Source organism: Plasmodium vivax, chromosome 7 (assembly GCF_000002415.2).
Source record: "Plasmodium vivax chromosome 7, whole genome shotgun sequence".
Taxonomy (NCBI): Eukaryota; Apicomplexa; class Aconoidasida; order Haemosporida; family Plasmodiidae; genus Plasmodium; species Plasmodium vivax.
In genome coordinates, this window is record NC_009912.1 from 1,088,430 (window position 1) to 1,113,416 (window position 24,987).

Consider the following 24,987-nt stretch of genomic DNA (forward strand, 5'->3'; position numbering starts at 1 on the left):
TTGCTATGTTGCGCCGTTCCCTCGCAAAGCCTCTTATTATTCTGTTCGCCCTCATTTGCTGCTCTTTTTTTTTCCCATTTTGGCAAACGTCCCACTATGGCCTCTTCTTCGGACTCCTCGACTCGCGCGTGGGTTAATTAAAACGGGGCAGCCGCACAAAAAGGGGGAGGGACGTTTTCGCCAGAATGGGCACCATTTGGGGGCAGCTTTTTTGGCACCATTTTTTGGCAGTTTTTTTGTCAACCTTTTTGCCAATTTTTTTTCCCTCTTTTTTGCCCCCTTTTTGGCCAACTTCTTCCTGTCATCCTTTGCAAACACAGTGAATCAGGTTGGCAAATTTTGCGCTCCCCGAGTTGACCCCCCAACATACGCACACACGCAAATATATACATATGCACACGCATTGCCACCCGCAGAGCTGAAATGTATCTTCCCTAAATAGCCACTTAACCACTCCGCACTTTCACCGAGACGAAAGGCAAAGCGCACAATTTTAGCCCTCGTTGCTCCCTCCCCCTTTTGGCCTAAATGGAAAATGAAGACTCCCTGGACGGTAGCACCAGCAGTGAAGAGGACCCCCGTGAGGAGAAAGCAAAATATGACAACAACTCCGCAGGATGCTGCTTCACTTTCTCAAGCGAAGTGCTCAAACTGAGCGTCATTTCGTATTACTTCTGGACTTCCTTCTGCTACATAGCTGGGTCAATCACATTTATATGTGGCTACACAACTTCTTCCTTAAGAATTCATGAACAAATTGTATGTGCAGCTTCATCCAACGTGTATGTCTTTTCATCCTTGTGGATGCTTATTGGCATGATCTCTGTGGCCACGTGCATATGCTACGCCATGGCCCTGGACGGGGAAGGCAATCAAATACACGCGAGAAAAAACTCCCCTTTATTTTTGAACATCCTGGGGATCCTGTGCAAAACAGTCCCCACCATTGTCCGCGTGATTCACATTTTCAATTTATTTCAACTCTACGTGATGACCCTCGATGTTATGATTTTGCCTGAATGCAATTCCTTCGTTGTCCGTTTTGTTCTGTTCATTGTGCATATTTTCTGGTGGACGATTGTCATTTTGGGGATTGTCTCCAGGAGGAAGATTTTCCTGCCTCCTCATTTGTACAAGCCGATAACAAACGACGTGGGGTATATTGTTCATGTAAATAACTTGTTGCACTCTTTTGGCTTATAAAAAATTTTTTTTTTTTTTTTTTTTTTTTTTTGCACTTTTTAATTTGTGGACTGCTTCGAATCGTGTCAGGAGGGGGCTTTGCCCTGCCCCTTGGCCAGCTTCTCCGCCCAGCGCTTGCGCGATTTATTTTTTTTCCTCAAAATCCGTTGGCTTCGCTTCTTGAGGCTCTTTTCATCCTACAGCGGGGTGAGGTTTCGGGGGCATTTCATCATATTCAGCGGAGCGCACGGGAGGGGCATACATAACAGGAAAAGAAAAGCAGCCGAAACAGCAGGAGCAGCAGAAGCTGCCCAAACTGAGCGTACGCGGAAACATAATACAACTCGTACGAATGCACCATTCACTTTTGCGGGCGCTCCGTTGGGCGCCCCGGCTGCCGCGCACCCCCTTCGGCGCTCTCCCGTCCTTACGTAAACTTTTTCCCCCTTGGACTTGCGCAGCGCCTTGTGCACTTGCAGCATGTGCTCCGCCTTTTCCTTGTCCTCGGCGTCCATTTTGCTTATGATGGCTTTTTCCTTTTTGAGCTTTCTGCGGGGTGGGAAGCGGTTTGCGGAGCGGTGTGCAAAGCGATGTGTGCATCGGTGTGTGACGCGACCAGTGAAGCCGCACCTGCCGCCAACACCGCTAACACCGCCGGGGCGGGACGACTCACCTGATATCTCTCCTCATCTGGACGACCTTCGGGAGTGCCCTCTTCGCACCGTCCTTCTCATTTAAGTCGCCCATGTTCCCGATGACCAAATCGTCTGCGCTGTCGCTTTCGGCATCCTTCAAGTGAGGCGTAGTGGAAAAAAAAAAGTGAACGAATAAGCGATGTATAGCACGCAATGGTGTAATGACAACGGGCGGGTCACCACTCGGGGTGAGCAGTGTGCTTTCTGCAGCTAAACCCTCAAACGTGTTGCCTCCTCCATGGGACACACGTTTACCCCCGTTCAATGATCAACAAACCTTCGTTATTCCCCCCGCGGGGGTACCCTTTCGACTAGCCTTTTTCGAAGACACAGCATTATTGTCCCCTTTGGACTTTTTACCCTTCATGTCGCTGCTTACGGGCGAGTCGGGTGGCACGCTCCAATTCAAACCGCTTTCGAAGTAACTCCAATTAGCTGCGCAAACGGAGCGCGCGGAAGACTTCCACAATTGTTCAACCGCCTCGACGGAGTAAACATGCGTTGGCTAGCTTCAAAATTGTATGACCAAAAAAAAAAAAAAAAAAAAAAAGAAAAAAAAAAAAAAAATATGAACCGTTCAGGCAAAACTGGAACAAATGGCTAATTTTGTAAAGAAGAAAAAAAAGAAAAAACTTTCATTTTAGCATTTTCTCCTCTTTTTTGCAAAAATGAACGTAATATATATCAGGCACAACGGGATGAAACCAGATCAGCAAAAAGTATTCGCCATTTCGCCCATGTTGTCGATATGACTTTTTGCTCACATTCGGGATTAGTGACTAGTTAAGGTCGTTGTTCACGGGAGTGAAGCAAAATGGATACAAAACAACGTGCACAATTGCGCTGCGCATAAATGGCGCCAAAAAAAAGCATCAGTTGGCGCGACGGCAAACATGCAAACTGTTCACTGCGGAGTGGTGTACAAAATGGGGGGTTGCTTTTTTCTTTTTTCCTCTGCGTTGATTTAGTTTTCTATTCTTCTTTTTTCTTCTCTTTTTTTTCTCTCTGCTTCTCTTCCAAGTGGTGGCACGCAGCGGAAAAGGGCGACAAAGAAACAAACAAGTGCAAAGGCGGGAATTAAAAAAAGGAAAAAAAAAAAAAAAAAAATTATAAACAATGCGCGAAACGACGTGTTAGACGACGATGCGCCGAAGCTGCGCAGCGGCAAAACGGTGTGGCAAAATCGAAGGGGCCAAGCCCTGGTTTTATCTTCCCACGCGTGGTGGTAAAAAAAACGAACCGGGGTTTTCACACCCCAGTTAGGGGGCTAACATATGGGACACAAAACGAGAGGAAAAGGGATGGAGGGGAATCTCCCTTCAAATTTTTGGTTGCCCCTTGGGGTGGCCACATAAACAAACACACAAGTGTATATACGGAACATGCGGATGATCATCCTTTCGTCTGATAGCCGCTTCTTCTCTCGTCCCCTCTCCAATCCGGGGAGGGATGTATATCTGCGAAAAGGGGGGCTCTACTCCTGGGCAATGCGACCCTTGCCGCCCAGCCTGATGCGCTGAATAATTTCTTTAAAGGCAGAGTATATCAGAAAAAAAGTCACCAAAATAGAAACCGACTGTATGGTGTACCCCATCTTCTTCAGCCTGTCCTTTTTCAAATCCCTAATTCGCCTGTCCAAGCTTACGGCACTGCCTAGGCCCGTGTCGTCTCCACTCTTAGAATTCCCATTTTCAAATAAAAAGTTGTAGAGACCCTGTCTGTACAGCTCAAGTATTTTCTCAGCTTCTATATGAAAGATGGTATCATCTAAGTCGACTACAATTTCCCCGTTGTAGAATTGCGGCGGAACCAACATAATGAGGAGAGGGGGGTGACGGTGGTGGTGGTAGTAATGGTGATGCTTATGGTGGTGATGGTGATGGTGATGGGGATGGTGATGGTGATGGGGATGGGGATGGGGATGGGGATATACTCTTTACCTGTGCGGGTAAAAAGGGGGAAAAATCGAGGCCCAAATGGGGATATCAATGACACGCATCATGGTAAAGGGAGAGACGGCGCGAAACTACGTTGGGTGGGTCGCGCCCTAAGAACACAAGCTCCTTATTACCTTCTCCTACGTGAGCGGTTTCAATGACACAAATACATAGGAAGTAGAACGTAGGGCACCCCTGCAAAGGCCTTTATATAAGTGAAGCGTTCTCTGGGTGGTCAGCGCGGTGGGTCGATACACTCGAGGAAGTACCACGCCACTCCCAAACGTAGGTTTAACGCATACGTCTGCGCGCGAGCTATTCACTGTTGGGGGAAAAACAACGCAAACAAAAAAAAAAGAACAAAAAGGAATACAAAAAAAAAAAAAATCGGAAAAAAAAAACTCACGGAGAAAATGGCAAAATGTTGTTATCATTCGAGTGAACACAAATATAATAATTGTAAATGCGGAAGTTTTATGTGAATAGCTTTTTTCGCGTTGTCGTTTCGAGCGATTTGTTGTAACTTTAGGCGAGAGAAAAAAAAAAAAAAAAAAAAGATGTCGCAGGTGGAGCACCAGACTGATTACGCTCCTGTTGGGAGAAGAGAGTGCATCCGTGAGGAGGGTAAACGGGATGCGGAGGGACTCTCCCGGTGGTCGGCGCGAAGGGTAGTTGCGGAGGACCGTTGCCCACAGTTAGTAGCGGCGTAGCGGTATAGCAGTATAGCGACGCAGCGGAGCAACGGAATGACCGCACGAACGATGCAGCCCTGGTTACATCCATCTGGGAATGGGAAGCGGGCATGCGATCCTGCCCCTTTTTTTTTTGCACACGGATGAGGCACTCTCAGTTATTTAAAAGGCTAATCTGTTTAAGTCTGCTATGTAGGGCCTACCTCGGAGGCACCTTCTCCCTTCCCCGTAGGTTGCCGCCGGCGCAGCGTGGAGCTACCTCACGCGTTGTTTTACTGAGTCCGTTTTAGAGCGTCCCTTTAATCGCTTCTTAACCGCTCCACGTCAATACGCTCGTGTACCTCCCCCCTTTTGGAGAGACATCCCAGCAGAGGCAACTACCCTGTGCCGCCACCTTTTTAGAAAAATGGCCCTTTTGGGTAGCGAGGAAATGACCAAAATGTGATTCTTTTTTTTTTTTTTTTTCCAAAATGAGGCCACAAATGGAACCTAGAGCTGCTGCTAGCAGTTACTAAGAGTAAGAGGCAGACAGAAGAGGCATTTTCGAGCCTCCCATAGTTGATTCGATTAATGCGTGCGGTGAATGGAGGACCTACGGATGGTGGCCCAACGGGTGGCGACCCTACGAATGCGGGAGCAAACACACCGTAGCGTCTAAAATTGGAACATTTGCTTTCCGCGAGTTGGCTACGCCTAGGGGGGGAGGAGCCACTAAGCGGCGCAGCTTCATCCTTCGGTTTGTGGCGAAGTGGAGGATGCTGCCATTCGTTCGAGGTGGTGGACATGCGTACAGCTGTACGATTTTACGTAATGCTTCTTCTTCTTCTTTTTTTCCTTTTTAAAGGCTTCCCTCGACGGTTGGGGCGGTCCCTTTTGGTTAAAAGGGCGAGCGAATTGGAGAGAGCTAGCGCGGCGATCAAAGCAGCGCTATTGAAGTGTCTCCAACGCGCCGCCTACGAACCGCCAACGAACCGCCAATGCACCTCCAACGCACCTGCATCCGGGGCAAGTCTACTTGTTGCTCGCGCACATGTTCATTTAATCGGGTGTGTAAGTTGTTCGTTCGCAGGTTGGGGGGCTCTCCCAGGGCGCTGCGCCTGGCTCTTCGGCACCGAAGAGGGGCAGGGCGTGCCGAGGGAGAGTCGGCTCAGATGTAGGAGTGTCACTCGGGTGATGTTGCGTGGGTGTGGAAGTGGGAAGTGGGAAGTGGGAAGAGAGAAGTGGGAAGTAAGAAGTGGGAAGTAAGAAGTGGGAAGAGGGAAAAAAAAAAAAAGGAAAAAAAAAAAAAAAAAAAAAAAAAAGCGGCCGGAGGGAAGCACTTTCTTTCCATTTGGCTGTCCGAGTTGCCTCGCTCCATTGCCGCACTACGTTGCTGTACTACGCTGCAGAACTAGCTGCAAAACTACACTGCAAAACTACGCTGCAGAACTACACTGCAAAACTACGCTGCAAAACTAGCTGCAAAACTAGCTGCAAAACTAGCTGCAAAACTAGCTGCAAAACTAGCTGCTGTCCGAGTTACCCCGCACCGATGATGCACCGCTGCTCCACTGCTACCCCGCTACTGCGCGGAGGCGATGTAGTTGCAGAGCATGGTGCAGATGCGGAAGTTCAACCTCTTGCAATTGCGGAGGAGTCTGCGTTGGTGAAGGAGGTTCTGACAGGCGCTGAAGATCATGTGGTGTAGCTTGGGATTTACATTATTAAAATTCCTTTCAAGGAGAGCCATTACTCTGTTGAGGTCTTCGATGATACAGCCCCTGGGGAATCCATTCAGAACGAAGACCACTAGTATGCGAGCCATCGTGTCAAATCGAATGGCTAGGGTGTCCATGGACAAGAGATTGGGATCTCTGTCGAGGGTTACATTGAGGTAGCATTTTAAACTTTGCTCATAAAACAAAATTAGTTTGTTCTGCTTTACGGGACCCATTTTCTGGAGAGCGTCGCCATCGCTGGTGTCCGTGCCAGAGAGGTTATGCGAGTCGTTATGCGAGTGGTCGTCCATGCGGTTGTGCGTGCGGTCGTCCATGCGGTTGTGTGCACTGCTACGCGCGCGGGGCGGCTTCCCCCCTTGCTGTAGTGAACTCCCATAAAAGCGATAGCACCGCTCGAAGAACACGTGGTAGTGCAAGGGCACGAGGAACATCGAGAGATATCTAGTCACGCCAATAAGCCTATCTGGAGACCCTTTCATGTTCCGTATATGTGGCAGGCAAATATTTATATAACTACAAACGTGCTCGATGACTTCCCCTAAAGAAATGAGGAACGCTTTCATCTTCTGTGACTCCTCCTCTCCCAAGTTAATGCTATCCCAATTGGGCAAAATGTGAAGATGGGGAAAGTACTTCTGAGACATGAAATCAAAATAATCCCATTCATGCAAACAGAGGCTGTTTATATAGCAGGTGAGGGTGTAAATCATCACCTTTATAAATGAGATTCTACGGTCACTCCAGCTTCTCCTTTTTATTTTAGGCACTACAAGAGAGTCGTGTTTGATATACTGGACGAAGATGCGGAAAATGCAATGCAAAATGGAGCGGGTGGCGTCTTTACCGGTGGAGCCGCAGGATCTGCGTTTCTCCGAGCAGTGCCACTTTACACCGTCCGCTATGTGAGTTCTGTGCGCTATGTGCGCCATGTGCGCCATGTCCGCTCTGTGTGCTATGTCCGCTATGTCCGCTCTGTGTGCTATGTCCGCTCGGCCCGCTCGGCCCCCTTTTCGACCCTCCTCTGCGTACGCCGCACTCTTGGGTAGCTGCTTCATCCCGCTGTCCACCGGTTTTTCCAAAATAGGGAGAGGCATCCTTACGTCGTTGCCCACTTCTCCAAGGTTCTTAAAACAGGGGGGGATGATTCTCTCCGCTAGCATGAGCACACGTCGTTTAAAGCGCGCGTATTTTTCCTGGCTGACCTGATCGGTAGCTCCATCATCCCCGTCCTTTTCCAGCGAATTCAACAGCACGAGGTACTTCAGGTAGGAGTACTGCAGGGTGTATAGGATATCTTCGTGCATTATATTATTTTGGTCCAGGTCAATGGCTAGCTCCTTCACATAATTATTAATAAACAAAATGCAGTTGGTAAAAAGGCTCAGGGGGATTTTCCTTATAGTCACTCTTCTGTCGTAGCGCCCAATTTTATTTGCACGTTTCTTGTCTCCCAGGAAGAGCGCCAACCGCTGCTTGGTCCTGCGCGGCTCGTCCTCGCACGGCCACCTGCAGCGGGCACTCATGTCTTCCTGCGCGAACGGCGAGTCGTCCCCCGCAGAGTCAGCATCCATTCCAGCTGACATCCCCATGTGCACCCTCTCCTGCACGAACTTTCGCTCGACTTCCGAAGCGCGCGACGAGCCGTACGGCGAGCCGTATGGCGAGACGCACGAGGAATTGGACCCCCTCGCCGATTCGTAGGCCCGCTCGTAGGCCAACCCGCGCGGCAGCTGGTGTGGTGACTCGTATGCCGTCCCATATGCCGGTTCATAGGCCGCCCCATATGCCGCTCCATATGGCGCCTCACATGCCGCCTCACAGGCCGCCTCACACGCTGAGCTCTTGAGGCGCTCCTGGCAGCACTCCTGCACGTAAGTGGCGCAGTCCATGAGCACGTCGTTCTCGCGGAGGAACAGCCGCTTCCTCGGAAACTGGGTGTTCCCCAACTGCACGAACAAATCCGGCGAGCGAAAAATGGGGAGCAAAACGAATCTCATCATGTGGTTCAGCGTGACGTAAAATGCAGAGATGCAGTAAACGTTTTGCGCTTTACACGTTGATGGCCTTTTCGAAGTAGGGGTATTCTCTCTTGAGTGGACTGCAAATGTGGTAGACGACCCCACTTGGGCGATGCGTTTCTTCCTACCCTGCTGATTGTATTGTTCTATATATGAGTGAGGTCGCTTCCCCGAATGGTTCATTTGAACAAGCCCATGCATAGGAAAGGATGCGATGCCCCCCTCATGTTCCTTCACTTCCGTGTGAGTGATTGCCTGGAAAGTACTCTCCCCTTCAATGCACTTCCTCACACAATTGAAAAAGAAAAGGCTGTCTATCCTGTTTAGGTACATCAATAAATTTTTTAATTCGAAGAAACTACTTGCACAGTTGGGTCTGCCCTTCATTAGTAAGGCCTTCCTCAAATAGGCGTCCATTTTGTAGGGCATAATTTTTTTAAGAGAAAATGGAGGCTTCTTCAGAGCCATGATCAGCAGATTTGCATCATTTCTTTTGGTGAGTTTGCAAAAGCATTCGAGCACTTTCATGTAGTAAGCCCCTCGGTAGTAGCATGCATGTTCCTCCCTCTCTTGGTAAAAGAATCTTAGCTCCTGGTTTAGACTTATGCCATGCTTGAGGCACACGTTTAGGAAAGCAAGATCTAGGCGGTCTCTATTCAGCACTTTGAAGTATCTGCAGCGACAATATTCCAGCACCTCCGTCTTGTGCTTCTTCGCCCATGAGGTGCTGTCCTTCACCCATGAGGTGCTGTCCTTCACCCATGAGGTGCTGTCCTTCTCCCATGAGGTGCTACCCTTCACCCATGAGGCGTTGTCCCTCAACTTCATAGTGGCAGCGCTTCCCCTGCGGGGGGGGATCACCTCATTTTGCAAATACAGCCTCTTATTCAAATAGAGGACCTTCAGCACGTTAATAATGTTGAAGAAGTAGTCGCACCGGCTTCCATACAGATAGAGGAGCAGGAGCACCTGCTTCTCACTCAGCCTGCTCAGGTTGCTCATAAACAGCGGGGAGAACTTGTTAAGCAGCAATGTGGACGCCGCCTTCATCATCACGAAGAAGGTTACGATGAAGATGCCCTCGCGCACGGTGCACTGCCGCACGTCTATCCTCATCACCTCTTTGAAGTACGCCACGACGGCTAGCCTCGTTTTGTTCAGCCGCGCGTCTACAGGCATGTCTACTGCCGCGTCTACAGGCATGTCTACTGCCGCGTCTACAGGCATGTATTCTGCCGCGTCTACAGGCATGTCTTCTGCCGCATCTACGGGCATGTATTCTGCCGCGTCTACAGGCATGTCTTCTGGCTCGTCTACAGGCATGTCTTCTGGCGCGTCTACAGGCATGTCTTCTGGCGCGTCTCCAAGCACGCCGCTGGTTATGTCTCCCATCATGCCGCCGATAATGTCTCCAGTGAAGTCTCTAATCATGCGTCTCCTCTTGCTTCTCACCATGCTTCCCATCGTGCCTCCCATCATGCTTCCCATCGTGCCTCCCATCATGCTTCCCATCGTGCCTCCCATCATGCTTCCCATCGTGCCTCCCATCATGCTTCCCATCGTGCCTCCCATCATGCTTCCCATCGTGCCTCCCATCATGCTTCCCATCATGCCGCCCATAATGTCTCCAGTGAAGTCTCTAATCATGCCTCCCATCATACCCCCCATCATGCCTCCCATCATGCCTCCCCGCATGTCTCCTACCGCATCCCCTACCACTTCTTCCAGGTCGGCGCAGCCCCCCTCTCGGGAGAGCTCCTCCAGGCTGAGTATCATGTTCAGAACGTAGAACTCGTCAAAGGACCCCTCCTTCTTCCCCAAACCAGGGGACGCATCTCCGCTCCACTTCTTCTTCTCCTCCTCCAACACGCTGTACTGTGAAAAGCCCCTATGTCTACACAAGTTACCCACGTTCAGCACATCCCTTTCAGCAGTGCTTAACGCCTTGCACATGCCCTTGTAGATTACATCATCCCAATACTTGCGCAAGGAGATCAGCGTTTGGTCTGGGCAGATGCCATAGTTGGTCTTCAGCTCGGCAAAATCGAGTACTTGGATCTTCCGCTTTGGCGCTTTATTCGACAGAAGCAGGTCATTTCTTCCCTCCGCGGCGTTGCCCCCGTTCTCCACGATATGCTCCATGGCATCCCCCACGATCTCCAGGTCGCTTTCCAAGCCCTCCGCGTTCTTCTTGTTTTTCTTATTTTTCTTCTGATATTTCCTCTTACGGCTCTTCTTTTTGTCCTGTGCGTTGGCCCCGCTGTTCTGCACGTTGGCCCCGTTCTGCGCGTAGGTCTCCACGTTCTGCACGTTTTCCCAGTTTTCCCCGTTTTCCCCGTTCTCCCAGTTCTCCACGTCAGCCATGTCGCTCTGCACGTTCTGCACGTTCTTGGCGCTGTTCTTCTTGCTTCTCTTGTTGGTCCACTTCTTGCCGCTCTTCTTGCTTCTCTTCTTGTTGCTCTTCACCTCAGCCACGTCAGCCACGTCAGCCACGCCGTTCTGCACGTCTTCGTCGTTCTCGTCATTCTCGTCGTTCTGGACGATCTCGAGGTCATCCGCGTCGTTCTTCGCACTGCTCCCCTCGCTGTTCTTCGAAGGGCTCCCCTCGCTGTTCTTCGAAGGGCTCCCCTCGCTGTGCTTCGAAGGGCTCCCCTCGCTGCTCTTCTTGCTTCTCTTCTTGCTCTTCTTTCCCTTCTTGGCGTTTCCCCCATTCGACATCCTCGACGACGTTTTATTGTACTTTCTCTTCGCTTCTCTGCCGTTCTCCGTGATGCCGCAGATCATGCGGTTTCTGAGGGCCATTCCACGCTCCGCCACCTTGCCGCTGCTATCCTCCTCCGCTTCCTCTTCCTCTTCCTCCTCAACCTTCACCTCCAACTTGGCTTCCTCCTCCACCTCCGCTTCCTCTTCCACTTTCAGCTTGAATTGCAGCTCCCCCTCGGCGTTCCCAACCTCTTCCCGAGCAGCGCACTCCCGATTCGATCGTTCCACGAACGAGTCCTTTCCAGAGATGAGGTAACGGGAAATTTCGTCCACCTCCATCGAGGCGACTCCACTGGGGGTGTGTGCATCGTGCAGGTAACCAACGGGGGTGTTATCATTTGAGACGACACCATTGGATAGATTCTCTACATGGGAAACTGCACAAGGACTGGTGCTAACAGGGGAGGGCATATAGGGAATAGGAAGAGCGAGTTTACCTTGAACCATATTGAATCTAACCAGATTGCCTTCTGCACGAAGGTCCCTTTCAGCTTCTTGCCCACTCTCCTGCTGCACCTGTCCGTCGTCCGTCTTATATTCCACCCAAATATTTGAATTGTCTAAATTTCCTGAGCAATCCCCTAGGATGTACAGCTGGCCTTCATTTGGGTTCTCGTTGGGGGCATCTTCGCGCGCGCTGTCTAGTTGGTCGCTGAAGATGCTTATGCCTCCAGCGCGCCTTCCCGCCGCTGACGCTGACGCTGCATATGCTGCTGCTGCATCTGCTACTGCTGGTGCTACTGCTGCATCTGCTAATGCTGATGCTACTGCTGGTGCTACTGCTGCATCTGCTAATGCTGATGCTACTGCTGGTGCTACTGCTGGTGCTACTGCTGCATCTGCTACTGCATCTGCTACTGCTGCATCTGCTACTGCATCTGCTACTGCTGCATCTGCTACTGCATCTGCTACTGCTGGTGCTACTGCTGCATCTGCTAATGCTGATGCTACTGCTGGTACTACTGCTGGTGCTACGTCTACACCTGCCACTGCTGCATCTGCTACTGCATCTGCTACTGCTGGTGCTACTGCTGGTGCTACTGCTGCATCTGCTAATGCTGATGCTACTGCTGGTGCTACTGCTGCATCTGCTACTGCATCTGCTACTGCATCTGCTACTGCTGCATCTGCTAATGCTGATGCTACTGCTGGTACTACTGCTGGTGCTACGTCTACACCTGCCACTGCTGCATCTGGGCGGGTTGCCTTGCTTGCCTCCTGCTGGTCATGGCAGTCCCCCAGGGGAAAACCTACGACGGGTGTTTGTCCCCCTTCTTTGGTGCTCTTGGCCATCTTCGTGTTTTTCATGGTGCAGACGCGCTCAGTTTCGCTGCTCCAGCTGACTCTGTCTCGTTCGCCCTCAACTAGGGTTGCTAGGGTTACTCGGGTTGCTAGGCTTACTAGGGTTACTAGGCTACTAGGGTTACTAGGCTTAGTACTCTTAGTGCCCTTAGTACGCTCAGTGAAATCAGTACGCTTAGTACGCTCAGCACGCTTAGTACACTTAATACGCTTAGTACCCTTGTACGCTTAGTGCGCTTAGTGAGATAAGTACGCTCAGTACGCTAAGTACACTTAGTGAAATCAGTGGTCTTAGTACGCTCAGTACGCTTAGTAGTCTTAGTGCGCTCAATACGCTTGTACGCTCAGTACGCTTAGTGGTCTTAGTACGCTTGGTGACTCGCTCGCGGGGGCGCCCCCTTTTCGTGCGGTTCTCCCAAGTTTGCCGAGTTTCTCCCCCCTAACGAGGTGGTCGAGCTCCTTGACGTCAACGTCCAAGGCGCGCCCGTTCTGCTTTTTCGAGGGTTGCGTCTCTTCACTTAGCACGCTCGCTAGCGAACGATTAGAATGATTAGAATGGTTAGAAGTGTTAGAAATGCTAGAAGTGTTAGAAATGCTAGAAGTGTTAGGATTATTAGTAGCGTTTGAATCGCTTGAAGCGTTCGATTCGCTTGAATCGCTTGAAGCGTTCGATTCGCTTGAATCGTTTGAAGTAGTAGAATCGATTGAATCGTTTAAGCCGCTCAAACTGATTGAGTGATTTCCTCGATTTCTTTGGAAAAATGGTAAAAATGCTTAACTTAAGTTTTTGTTACGTTTTTCAAGTGGGAAATTATAATGTAGGCTTCTACAGGTTTGCATTACATTTTATTTTAATTGAATAATAAAAATGTAGATAAAATAAAATAAGATAATTAATATTTTTAAAAATAATGTATTTCTTTTTTTTGACTTGTGTGTATTTCTTTTTTTTACATTTTAGGGTCTGCCACCCAGGGAACGCAGATTGAAAATGGCCCCATTCAAGGGATCAAACTAGATGGGTGTCCGGTACTTCTTTTTCTTCCTTTTTGACGGGGCGCTCGGTGAGAGATGCTCTGTGGTGCGTGTCTTTTTGTGGACCCTCAAACTGCATGTATGCCTCCTTCACGAGACAGCGGGAATGATCCCGGGGCGAGAAGGAGAGACAGGGAGAGGACAAGCCAGGGCTCCTCTGCTGCATCTGCTGCATCTGCCCCGCCGCCTCTGCCGCTTCTGCTGCATCTGCCGCATCTCGTGGTGCTAGTGTCGGGGCACGGGCTGGCCGCCCCGGGGGGAAAGCTTCACAAAAAGGCGTACGCATGCAGGTGCCTTCACGGAAGGGGGCCTCATTTCCTCTCCTTCGTCCTCATGCACTACTTCTCCCGGGGCTGCTCTCCCGTGGTTACTCTCCCGGGGTCACTCCTGTGCTTCTCCACTCCGCTTCTACCGCCGCTCCCATCGCCACTCCCACCACGTTGCTGAGCAGGTGGGGCCCCTGCAGAGGGGGCCCTCGCACCACGGCTCCCCATTTGCGTACCGTCCGCGTACCCTCCGCATCACCTCCATCTCCACGCAGCCGGTTCGCCACGCTGGCGGCACTTAGCTGCGCCCACGTTTGTTTACTCGCGTCAAGCTCGCATCGTACCAACCCTTCGGCGCGCGACAAGTAAGGAGGAGAGTAACCATACATGCTGTGCTCATGATGCGTAGAAACGCATGGGTACGCCCCTACGTATGTACGTATGTGCCTATGCATGTATGTACGTATGCATGTATGCATGCGTTTTGCTTTTTTTCCTTTTTCCTTCCTTCACTTCGCCCCATTTCGGTTTTTCACTCCTCCCCACTTCGGCTTATCACTCGGCCCCACTTCGGTTTCTCACTTCGGCTTCTCACTCCCCCCCATTCCGGCTTATCACTTCGCCTTTTCACTCCGCCCCATTTCGGCTTCTTACTCCTCACTCCTCCTTTCCCCCCCCGCGTGCACTACGGCCCGTGGCCCAGTTGCAGCTGCCAAAACGGGTGGGTACCCATAAGCCCCCTTTTACGTCACGGTGTAGGCTCGCGCGTATTACCCCCCGATGTATCTGCTCAAATTTTCCCCATTTCTCCCCCTATATATTATCTCTCAGTTGAAGGGGTAACTGGGGTGGTCCCCTCTGCGTGCATTCTACTTTGCTGCCATGAGGAGGAAAAAAAAAAAAAAAAAAAAGTGACATAAAGCAAACGGGTGTGAATATTTATGGGCCTTTCTATGCGCTCTTTTTAGGGGCTCTTTTTAGGGCTCTTTTTAGTGACTCTTTTTAGCGGCCCTTTTTAGGGCTCTTTTTAGTGACTCTTTTTAGCGGCCCTTTTTAGGGACCCCCCTTGCTCGCGCCGCATCGCGTCGCACATGTCGATCGACGCCCGCCCAGATGAGCATCTACCTGAGGAGAGGCACCTCCCGCCGACACCTCTCGGAAGTCCCCTTAGATTTCTTCATAAGGAGGAATAAAAATGGCCAAAGAGGAAAAGATGCCTCCCTCAGTGATGCGCACGAGGAGGGGGGGAGACCCACCGCAATCAAAGGAAAAAAAAACGCTCTTCCTTTTTTTGCAAAACCAAGTGGGGAAACGATTAACATGGGGAGGGAAAAAATGAGCGCGCGAGGATATGCCCCTGCAAAGGGGAAAAAAAAAAAAATTGCGGGGCGGGGCAAACAGAAGGCGGCCTCCGCGAATGCCTGTCTGGAGGGGAAAATATTCACCATCGTTGGTTACGACTTTGTGGAGATCCTCCGAGAGGTGCGGCGGACCGAGGTGTTCAATGAGGCCATCCCCAAGGTGTGCGCAGAGGTCAGCTCGGAGGAGCGCGGTGAGGCTACCCCCAAGATGCGCGGTGGGACCCCCCCCGAGGCAGTGAGTCCACCTGGGCGCGCCCGCTCGGGGCACACACTCCCCAGGAGCAGCCCCGGCGAGCGGGAAACATCCCTGCTGCTGCGCCAAATCGAAGGGGAAACAATGCCCACGGAAAACCCCCTTGAAAAAGTAACCAAGTGGGAGGTCACCACGTGCTGGCAGAAGCACAAGAAAATAAACATCGCCTTCGTGGAGAGGCGAAAAAGGAAAAATGGGAAAACAGTTTGGGCAAGAAAAGTGAAAAAGATTTATTTGTGCCCAAAGGAAAGCACCTTCAGCCCCCTTTTAGATAAATACGTTCGCTATGAGGACGTGGTGAAGTTGGAGCGGCACCTCACTCGTCACTTGGCTCACAAGAACATCATAGTGATGGAGAGTTTCTTTCACGTTAATGATGAAGTTGTTAGTGTGTATCCCTTCGGGGGGGTATCCCTGATGAGGTGGAATACGCGTGAGAAGCTCTTCCAGCTTCAGTGCATGGAGGGGGGGAGGAGGAGCAGCAGCAGGAGGAGGAGTCGTGCTGGGTCTTCCCACCGATCAGCAGGCAGAAATGCCCTGTACGCAGCGGGCGGAATGGCCCCACACACACCGCTTGGGGAGCAACTCCACGAAGCAGTGCACACAATAGCCGCGGCGAAAAAAACAAAGCGCACGTACGTCTACCCAGAGTACCTCCTCGCAGAAATAATTAGGCAGCTGCTGACTGCGTGCCACTACCTAAACGAGCAACACATTTTCCACAGCGACATAAAGCCATCAAACATCGTTGTTAAAAATGTAAAAAAAAAAAATATGAACAAAATATATTTCTGTAGGAGGGAAAAAAAATGGTACTTGCAAAAAATGGGAAGAATTTTAAAAAAAAAAATTTTCGTCAAATTGATTGATTTTGAACATGCACAGAAAACATCCCAAGGGAAAGTCAATGTAGGTGGCACAACGTCGCTGTTTAAACCATTGGAGGATTTTCAAATGGGAAGAATTAATGCTTTGCCGAAGAATGTATGGGCACTGGGAATTACTCTTTTCATTTTGTCTACAGGTGCACACCCCTTCAGTCGAATTAACAACGATATGCACATTTGGTATGTGCTGCAGGGCAAGGGGTTTGACGTGTGCAGGCGCTTCCGCAGGTACCCCTTCATGTCTAGCTCGCTCAAGGACCTGCTCGCGCGCATGCTGCAGGTGGACTTCGCCCGCAGGGCCACCCTCCCCGAGTTGTTCCTCCACCCCTTCGTCCTCTTCGGGGGGGCGGTGGAGTGGCGGAGCGGTGAAGCGGTAAAGCGGTGAAGCAGCGCAGCGGCCATGATGACCACGGGGTGAAGCGTCTACGAGGGGTGTAACCCTACCAAACCGCGTTCCTTTGGGGGAGATTTCCCGAAGCCCCGCATATCCCCCCCAAAGCAACGCTGTTCAGGAGAAATCGTCCGTGGTGACCCTTTTTTTTTTTTTTTTTTTTTGCCAACCCTCCGTGCGTATAGCATCTTCACCATCGCAGTATGCACTTAGCGTGGAAAAAAAAAAAAAAAAAAAAAAACACAATTGTGCGAAATGTAGCTGTGCGCTTTACTAACGCATCGACGAAAGGAGCATCAGCGCACGATGACTCTCCCCGTACGACACACGTATAAAAAAAAAAAAAAAAAAGTGGAGACTCTCCCTTATGGCGTTCTCTTCCCCATGCACGAATAAGCGTAAAAATGGCTAGATTTTTTTTTTTTTTTTTTTTCAACTTATTTCACTAATCTGCTGATCAGGCGATCCGTTTGCTTCATTGCTTCTTTGCTTCATTTGCAAATCCGTTTCGGAGAGGGCGATTGTGCCAGCACTCGGAAGATGCGTTACGGGAGCATATAACGTAGGGAGCAGCTCGATGGCTGGCTCGCACAGCAGCAGTACAACGCGTATCCGTGCAGAGTGCCCCTTCGCTCGATGTAGAGAGGTGGAATCACCCCTTTGGTGAAAGAGGTAACTCGTCTCCCGGGGAGAAGTGCCTAGGTCTCTAGCGCGACGGGAGCGGGGACTTCGTAAAGAAGGAGAGGCGAAGGGGGCCCCCTCTACATCACCCAGAGAGCGATAGAGATCAATCGTGTGAAACCACCTCCCAACCGCGCTGCAACCGCGTAGTGCCCGCTGACCAACCGCTGACCACCGCTGACCAACCGCTGACCACCGCTGACCCCCCCCCATGGCGCGAATCCCGCCGCTGGTCGTGTGCGGGCCCTCGGGCGTGGGGAAGGGGACGCTGATAAAGAAGGTGCTGAGCGAGTTCCCCAGCCGCTTCCGCTTCTCCATCAGCTGCACGACGCGGAACAAAAGGGAAAAGGAAACCAACGGGGTGGACTACTACTTCGTAGATAAAGACGACTTTGAGCGAAAGCTAAAGGAAGGACAGTTCCTAGAATTTGACAAATACGCGAATAATTTTTATGGGACTCTAAAAAGCGAATATGACCTTGCCGTGGGGGAGGGGAAAATCTGCCTGTTCGAAATGAACATTAATGGAGTTAAACAGTTAAAGGAATCCAAGCACATACAGGATGGCATATACATTTTTGTAAAACCACCGAGCATTGACATTCTTTTGGGGAGACTAAAGAATAGGAACACCGAAAAGCCCGAGGAGATTAACAAGCGCATGCAGGAATTGACGCGCGAGATGGACGAGGCCGACAAGGTGGGCTTCAACTACTTCATCGTGAACGACGATTTGGCGCGCACCTATGCGGAGCTGCGCGAGTACTTGCTGGGCTCCTACCCGCAGCTGCGGGGGGGGTAGCGGTTCAGCGGTTCAGCGGTTTAGCCGTTTGGCGGTTACGCCGTTTCGCCGCTTCGCCGCACACAGGGAAGGTTCTCTTGTGCAGGCGATTTTCACCAACTGGCCGAGACAGGAAGGTAAAATTACCCCCCCCGGAGGATTGCAGAGGGGAGTGGTGTTCATCCACCCTATGTAACACCACTCCCCTCCCCCATGTTGTTCTTCCACCTCGGTTTAATCACTGTGAAGAACTTTCGCTAAAGGAGGAACACCGCATGGAATGAAGCCGCCGCTTGGATGGGGTGGGTTATTTCCAAGCTTCTTTCTCCCCTTTCCCTATTTTTGGCCATCTCTGTCGTACCGAAGTTGTTCTCCCTTTTTATAAATCCTATCATTTTGCTCTGATGTCACTTTTTTTTTTTTTTTTTTTTTAATTTTAAAGCGTTACATGTATGCCCCTTTGTATGCACTTAACATTCCGTGGGCGCGCAACGGGGGGTTGTTTTGTTTGCCGCGAACCCCCGTGCGACTGTGCGGAGTTGCAACTCGCTAGGGCACTTTTGCCACGGTCGCTTCGTCGGTCGCTTCGTCGGTCGCTTCGTCGGTCGCTTCGTCAGCCGTTTCGTCGGTCGCTTCGTCGGCCATTTCGTCGGTCGCTTCATCAGCCGTTTCGTCGGTCGCTTCGTCGGCCATTTCGTCGGTCGCTTCATCAGCCGTCTCTTTCCCGTGGCCGTTTTGTCAACTTCTCCTCTGCGCGGGCCCTTTTGTAAGCCCCCTTTTTGACAACTCAACTTTGTGAGCGCCCCAGGCGAACTCCCCCCTTTTGAAAAGCGGACTGGCCAGCTTGGAGAGGCACACTGCAGGGCGACATATTTGGAGGGCCAAGGAAACCGCCGTGATGTTACTCCACTGAGGAGGTTGGCCCAGAGGAAAGCCAAACAGGAGAACACACATACTGTGGCTTCCCTACGGAAGGGCGATTGTCCCCTTTTTCTTTTTTTCTTTTTTTCTTTTTTTTTTTGTTCCTTCCACTTGACTATCACCCACGATAATGCTCCCAAAATGGAACCAAAGAGGGAGAGAAGCTCCATAAAAATCTCGCTCAACCTGAGCGCGAACAAGAGGGATGACAAAAGTGTCAGCGAATGCAACACTGGGGGGGATGGGGATTCCCGGATCAAGTCAAAGTCGAAGGAGGTTTCACAGGCCTTGTAAGTACACCCGACGGGGGGGGAAAGGCAACAAAGGGGAGAAGGAATGAAGCAGCCACACGCCCGCCGAAATATGGCTCAGTTTTATCTCCCGTGGTTGTGCGTGCCCGCGAAATGGGCCCCACATTTTGTGTGCCCCTCGCGGTTTAGAGCATTTCCGCCGTTGGAGGGAAAAAAGGGGAAACGAGCAATTCGTAGCATCACACAGTGTGGACTCCTCATGTGACGTTCTTTCGCTCCTTCGTTCCTTCGCTCCTTCGTTCCTTCGCTCCTTCGCCCCTTCTCTCCTTCTCTCCGCACATTTTCACTTCCTAACTTCCCCACTTTTTTTTCCCCGCGAAGAGGCCTCATCGAGGACATCCGGAGCGGCACGTTCAACTACAAAGACCTGCAGGAAATCTACTTCATGAACGACGTGGACTTGGAAAAAATGATCATCGACGCGAAGGGCGCGGAGGAGGGGAACCCCGAGAGGGAGGCCCAGGACGCGGGGCACAGCCCCTACGGGGGGGAGACCATGTACGGTGGGGAGACCTTGTACCGTGGAGAGGACGCCCATGGTGAGAGCGCCATCCGTTCGAAGGAGTTCACCCAAGGGAAGCTGCTCCAGAGCGGGGGAGCGAACCTACATAGCCCCATGCACAGCAACGAGAGGAGCCTCACAAATGAAAATGAAGAAGACAACGGAGCGAGTGGAAGAAATGTATATGTGCTGAATAACCAAGTGGGGAAAGTGTGCATCATCAGATTCCCCCCGGAGGTCTCCAAAGAAATAAAAAAAAATCTTTTAAAAAAAAATCTCCATTTGGAAATCGAACCAACCAGCTTGTTAAACTCGCGACTGTTCATTATACATTTCAGAAATATAAATAAAAAGTTTTGGGGAATCCTTCTCGAACTGTCAACCCATATAGAGGTACATAAAACGTTGGACCGAAACAACCTCTACAAGACGAACGACGTTTCGCAGATGATTTATGTGTATGACCCAAGTGAGAAAAAAAAAAAAAAAAAAAAAAAATGCAAAAAAATGATAAAAAATTTTATAAAAAATAATTTTCAATTAAACTGTGGTATCAGCGATAGGGTACAAAATTTCCACTTTGAAAATTATGCAAAGCTTTTTAAATACCATGACATTTATTTTGCGGAGAAGTTCCTTCATGACTACTTGAATGCAAAGTATTATGACTACTACGACATGTATGTGAAGACGTACACGGAGATGCACACGCACCTCCGCATCGGTCGAGAGAGCCACAAAAAACAGAACGAAATTGTTGATGAACGGACCGACATTTCGGAGATCATCAATTCTTTGGACAACACCTACAGCATCATGAGGGAGCTGGAGAAGGAGACCGGCGGCGACATTTCGCTCGAGACCCTCCTGAACTATGAAATCACCAACGAGAACTACGAGTCGGACGTCTCCGACCTGTTGATGGGCGGCAGCCACTACTTGAGGAAGCGGGCCTAGGGGATTAGCGGTGGTGGGAGCGTAGGCAGCAACAGTGGTAGAAACCGCGGTAGCGGTAGTCAGTGTGTTTTCTTCCCCCACGGCCGCTATGCCTCCACACGTAGAGCCTATACATGTTTATAAAATTAATTTGATATCTTTTTTTTTTTGTTACAAACCAAAGTGGAGTTATTTCTTCTCCACTACGGTGTGTTAAGCAAACCAGTGGGGTGCAGAGGAGTATCTTTGCAACGAAAAACTGCACTTGATCGAGGGACACATCATGTGTGCGTTGTGCAGGTGCTCCCTTCGCCCCAAACGAAACTTCGCTGAGAACTCCCAGTTTTGCTAACCCACTTCAACGTCCAGTTATCTTGATGGGGCGGATACAATCCACCCTCGGATATGGCGGCTATGCAAAGGGAAAGCTCAAAAAAAAGAAAAAAAAAGGCAACAAAGTAGAACACGGTTAAACGTTCCCATAATGAATCATCGTGCGTATCCATTTGGTTATGCCATCTGAGGGGAGTCACACAACACACGCATAAATACACAGTGCGATGGCAGGACAGTGGAAATCGCGTTTACCGCGTCGCAACCCCTATAATGTGTTTCTCCCCGTTGTATCTTCTGCACACACGCACATATATATATATATATATATATATTATGGTAAGTCCTATGGCGAGCGCACGTGGAGGGAGAACAGGGGACGGCGGCGGCCTACAGTTGGAACCCACCCCTGTGTAATATGAAAACTGCTAAGGGAAGATCCGTGTGGACGATGTGCGCTCGATTGTTCACGAGCGGGTTGGCTAATCTAACCCCATTTGTTATGCTCTGCTGGTCTTTTCTCCCTTTTTGTTTTTTTTTTCCAACGTGGGGAGAAACCCCTGCCAGGAGCAAAGTGCTAACCAAAATGGAATTTTTTTTTTTTTTTTTTTTTTTTTTTCCAATGGTCAGCTAAAAAAAAAAAAACAAAGTTGTCAATTTTGTCATTACCATCAGGGGAAAGGGGCAGATTGAAAGAGAGTTTCACCCCCGAAAAGTAAAGCAAAGTAAAGCAAAGCAAAGCAAAGCAAAGCAAAACTAACCAAACCAGAATGACCACGCTACATCACTCTTTAGTGACGCATTCTCAACTTTGCAAACCGTTTGCAGAGCTGTGGAGGGGAACAAATGAACAAAGCACAAGCGGCTCATAATGGTATTCACAAACTGGTTTGCCTGAACGAAGATACCAACCCGCTGGCCCCCCTTTCCAAAGCGTCGTAACAACGAAACGGAGTACCATGGGGAATTTCCTCGGGTTAAAGGAAAACGTAATGAGCAGCGTGGCCCAAGTGTGACCCCAGTGTTACCCCAGCGTGGTGTTACCCTTACATGTGTGCAACGATATATGATTATTTTTTTCCCTCCTTGGAAACCCTTCCAACGTGTGCACACGTGATGGACTCATTTAAGACCCCCCTTTTTTGCCATTCACTTCCCCCGTGCAGAAATACAATAAGACCAACATAAACATCTTTGAGAAGCGGTACGGCTATAACCTGAACGAGCTGCACAGCTACGTCTACAAAATCAACCTGCCGCTGAAGCCGCGCTACGTGGGCTATGTGCTAGAGGAGAAGGGGAAGCGGCCAAGTGGGGAACCTCCCTGTGGAGATGACCCCAAAGTAACTTCCCCCACACACGGGGAGGGCAACAGCATGGGGGAGGGCGACAGCATGGGGGACGCCGCGGAAGGAAGCCAACCCGCCCCAGTGGACTTATACAACCGGTACGACAGAGACAACCTGCACAACTCAAGCAACATTTATCAAAATAAATTAAAAATAAACCAGCAGGGGTGGCAGCATGATCAGCAGCAGGGGTGGCAGCATGATCAGCAGCAGGGGCGGCATAACCAGCAGCAGGGGCGGCATAACCAGCAGAAGGGGCATCACAACCAGCAGGGGCGGCATCACGACCAGCAGGGGCGGCATCACGACCAGCAGAAGTACGCAGACATGTACGTGCACATGTCGTATGACAAAAACTACACCTACGACGAGCACAAAAATAACATTTACGCGGAGGACAGTCTCTACAATTATGTCTCGAAAAAGAACCCCATCTTAATGCCCCCCAAAAAAGGAGGGGTAAAGAAGACCTACGCGAACTTGTGCCTAAATTACTACAACAATTTGGACACCTGCGTGATTAAAAAGTATCAAAAGAATGTTCAAAACAGGAAGTACAAATTTACCCGCCTGCACACGTGCAAGCCGCACTACGTAAGGGCAAAAGCTGAAAGGGGGAAAAACCCGCGGCATAGCGATTAGCGAGACTTGCGCGATTGGCGTGGTTAACGTGATTGACGCGATTGACTCGATTAACACGATTAGCACTATTAACGCGATTAATTTTTTTTTTTCCCTTTTTGGAAGATCCTCTTCTCCCGCTGCGTAAAGTACCGAGACAGGAAGCTCATGAACGAAATAAAAAAAGTGGAGCTCAACTACTACAACTCCCTGAGCAGGGGCAGCAGGTGGGGGGTTCGCCGAGCAGCAGCACTGTGCGGATTACTACAAACAGTCTGCACATTTGCGCGTGCTACCTCTCCTTACGTACATCTCGCCTCCCCCCGCAGATCGCTCTACCTGAACGAGTTCACCACTAACTTGAGTTACCACGAGGTAGGCCCCCCGTAGAACCATCCAATGTGTGCACATCCTTACGACCGTCGCGGCATGCGTGTGGGCCAATCTACGTGACGATCGTAACACCTACGTGTGTACGTGCTGCACACACCTTTGCCCCCCCCTTCTGTAGTACCTCATCAGCAAAATGCACGACGGAGTGGAAAAGATAAAGTAAGCGCGGTGTAGCAGCGGCGTAGAATCAGCGTAGAATCAGCGTAGCATTGGCATAGCAGCGGTGTGGGTACGTTTACTCGCGTGTACATACACATATGTGCTTCCTTTTTATTTTTTATTTTTTTTTTTTTCCCGGTTAGGATCAAGAAAGAACTAAACGAACTACGGGAGAGGTACAACCACATCGTGAAATACGCCGACGCGGGGTTTACAGACGCGCCCAAGTTTGAACCACCCCAGGGGAAGACCTACATAAGCAAGAAGAAACACATGCTGCTAAACATATAATGCGGGGGGGTGGTCCACTGGACTGAAGTGGAGGCATCCCCAGTGGTGATTATACATTGTGGGGAGCGGCACAGACCATCGCCAGGCTCTTCACATCAGCGGGGTAAATGTGAGGGGGCCCTCCTGGGGAAAGAAGCTCATTCGATTTGGCAAAACTGCACGTCTGCGTTGTGGTGCGCTATGCTATGCTTTAATTTTTTTTTTTTTTTTTTTTTTTTTTTTTTTTCCTACTGTGTTGGATCTGCTCTTTTTCCGCGCTTGTTCATACGTTGCTTCCCTTCATTTTTATTTTTTGTTCTCCAAAACGCTTAGGGGGTAAAGCGCGTCGGGTGGCTTCGTTTTCACCCCCGTTCTGGAGACTCCAACCAGTTGGTCCTGCTGAAGAAGTACTTGTGTGCCATGTAGGGGTGTTGGTGTAATGATGCAGTGGAGACTCCACACGTCTGTACACACCCGAAGGAGGGCTGCTCAACGAGTTAGAGCTATTCGGCTGGCCAGATCTTATCTGCATGTCTTCCCCATTGGTGTGAGGAATGCAGCGAGACGGAGTAGCACCCAAATGAGAGGCACACTAGACTGTTCTTGCGCATTCGTTCGGGAAGGTTCCGGCCTGCTAAACTGGGCTGCGTCTCCCTGGGGTGGTTACCATGATGGCACTTGGGAGGAAGGGGCTATTCCCCATTTTTGCGTTGTGCTGTCGTTTTTTTTTACTTTTTTTACTTTTTCTGCTTCTGTTCGGCGTACGGCATATAAGGCGACGAACGCGGTCACCCATGCCGGGCGGACGACTTTTAAAATTTCCGTGTGGTTGTGCGGGGCCAGCCTGCCTGAACTCCCCTGTTGCAGCCCTCTCATGCACTTTCGCGCTTCTACGTTGCTTTGGGTAACTTAGAAGGTCACCCGTTTGGGGGTTCCGTACGGGGAGGAGCGGCGAATGGGACGACGCGAAGCAGTAAAAGCGGGGCGGCCGAAAGGGAGAACACGTGGAGGCGATCGAACGATCATACGACTGTGCGGGAGAAAACGACACTGTTGCGAAGATTCCAGCGTGACGGATGTGCTAAGGCAGGTGGGCCAAACGTACAAATGCTCCCCGCACAGGCACATTCGCCCTTCCACCCATTGGCTGACTCGCCCATTCGTTTTAACCCCACTTCAGCTCTGCGTCACAGGTGGCGGATGGCGCCTCGTATGGTGGGCATCATAAAA

General features: G+C 50.4%; 9 protein-coding genes across 9 annotated transcripts; 5 read left to right on the top strand and 4 right to left on the bottom strand.

Annotated features, from left to right (window-relative positions):
- Window positions 1-291: 291 nt before the first annotated feature.
- PVX_099870 (hypothetical protein, conserved) lies at window positions 292-1,203 on the top strand (the record flags this gene model as incomplete). Its single annotated transcript, XM_001614772.1, has 1 exon — window positions 292-1,203. The coding sequence occupies exon 1, from the start codon at window positions 529-531 to the stop codon at window positions 1,201-1,203; it is 675 nt and encodes a 224-aa protein (XP_001614822.1). The 5' UTR covers window positions 292-528.
- Window positions 1,204-1,234: 31 nt separating this feature from the next.
- PVX_099875 (hypothetical protein, conserved) lies at window positions 1,235-2,404 on the bottom strand. The gene is made up of 4 exons (XM_001614773.1): window positions 2,155-2,404; window positions 1,856-1,971; window positions 1,614-1,731; window positions 1,235-1,379 (listed from the first exon to the last, which is right to left on the bottom strand). Exons 1-4 carry the CDS (start codon window positions 2,242-2,244, stop codon window positions 1,269-1,271), a joined length of 435 nt encoding a protein of 144 aa, XP_001614823.1. The 5' UTR covers window positions 2,245-2,404; the 3' UTR covers window positions 1,235-1,268.
- A 947-nt stretch (window positions 2,405-3,351) lies between these two features.
- PVX_099880 (hypothetical protein, conserved) lies at window positions 3,352-3,693 on the bottom strand (the record flags this gene model as incomplete). The annotated part of the gene is made up of 1 exon (XM_001614774.1): window positions 3,352-3,693. One exon carries the CDS (start codon window positions 3,691-3,693, stop codon window positions 3,352-3,354), a length of 342 nt encoding a protein of 113 aa, XP_001614824.1.
- A 2,374-nt stretch (window positions 3,694-6,067) lies between these two features.
- Window positions 6,068-12,313, bottom strand: PVX_099885 (hypothetical protein; the record flags this gene model as incomplete). Its single annotated transcript, XM_001614775.1, has 1 exon — window positions 6,068-12,313. One exon carries the CDS (start codon window positions 12,311-12,313, stop codon window positions 6,068-6,070), a length of 6,246 nt encoding a protein of 2,081 aa, XP_001614825.1.
- Window positions 12,314-15,306: 2,993 nt separating this feature from the next.
- PVX_099890 (serine/threonine protein kinase, putative) lies at window positions 15,307-16,494 on the top strand (the record flags this gene model as incomplete). The annotated part of the gene is made up of 1 exon (XM_001614776.1): window positions 15,307-16,494. One exon carries the CDS (start codon window positions 15,307-15,309, stop codon window positions 16,492-16,494), a length of 1,188 nt encoding a protein of 395 aa, XP_001614826.1.
- Window positions 16,495-17,392: 898 nt separating this feature from the next.
- On the top strand, window positions 17,393-17,983 carry PVX_099895 (guanylate kinase, putative; the record flags this gene model as incomplete). Its single annotated transcript, XM_001614777.1, has 1 exon — window positions 17,393-17,983. The coding sequence occupies one exon, from the start codon at window positions 17,393-17,395 to the stop codon at window positions 17,981-17,983; it is 591 nt and encodes a 196-aa protein (XP_001614827.1).
- A 411-nt stretch (window positions 17,984-18,394) lies between these two features.
- On the bottom strand, window positions 18,395-19,582 carry PVX_099900 (hypothetical protein). Its single transcript, XM_001614778.1, is given in 2 exon segments — window positions 18,395-19,455; window positions 19,474-19,582. 1 exon segment carries the CDS (start codon window positions 19,051-19,053, stop codon window positions 18,433-18,435), a length of 621 nt encoding a protein of 206 aa, XP_001614828.1. The 5' UTR covers window positions 19,054-19,455; window positions 19,474-19,582; the 3' UTR covers window positions 18,395-18,432.
- On the top strand, window positions 19,025-20,831 carry PVX_099905 (hypothetical protein, conserved; the record flags this gene model as incomplete). Its single annotated transcript, XM_001614779.1, has 2 exons — window positions 19,025-19,173; window positions 19,516-20,831. The coding sequence occupies 2 exons, from the start codon at window positions 19,025-19,027 to the stop codon at window positions 20,651-20,653; spliced, it is 1,287 nt and encodes a 428-aa protein (XP_001614829.1). The 3' UTR covers window positions 20,654-20,831.
- A 1,093-nt stretch (window positions 20,832-21,924) lies between these two features.
- Window positions 21,925-23,778, top strand: PVX_099910 (hypothetical protein, conserved; the record flags this gene model as incomplete). The annotated part of the gene is made up of 6 exons (XM_001614780.1): window positions 21,925-21,954; window positions 22,132-22,908; window positions 23,062-23,162; window positions 23,265-23,310; window positions 23,447-23,487; window positions 23,631-23,778. 6 exons carry the CDS (start codon window positions 21,925-21,927, stop codon window positions 23,776-23,778), a joined length of 1,143 nt encoding a protein of 380 aa, XP_001614830.1.
- Window positions 23,779-24,987: the final 1,209 nt, after the last annotated feature.

Coding starts and splice junctions, on each gene's coding strand:
- PVX_099875 (XM_001614773.1), bottom strand. CDS start 2,244: ATGAAGGGTAAAAAGTCCAAAGGGGACAATAATGCTGTGTCTTCGAAA. Junction 1,972..2,154: donor CCGCGGGGGGAATAACGAAG/GTTTGTTGATCA, acceptor CCTCACTTGAAG/GATGCCGAAAGCGACAGCGC. Junction 1,380..1,613: donor CCAAGGGGGAAAAAGTTTAC/GTAAGGACGGGA, acceptor ACCCCGCTGTAG/GATGAAAAGAGCCTCAAGAA.
- PVX_099900 (XM_001614778.1), bottom strand. CDS start 19,053: ATGGAGCTTCTCTCCCTCTTTGGTTCCATTTTGGGAGCATTATCGTGG.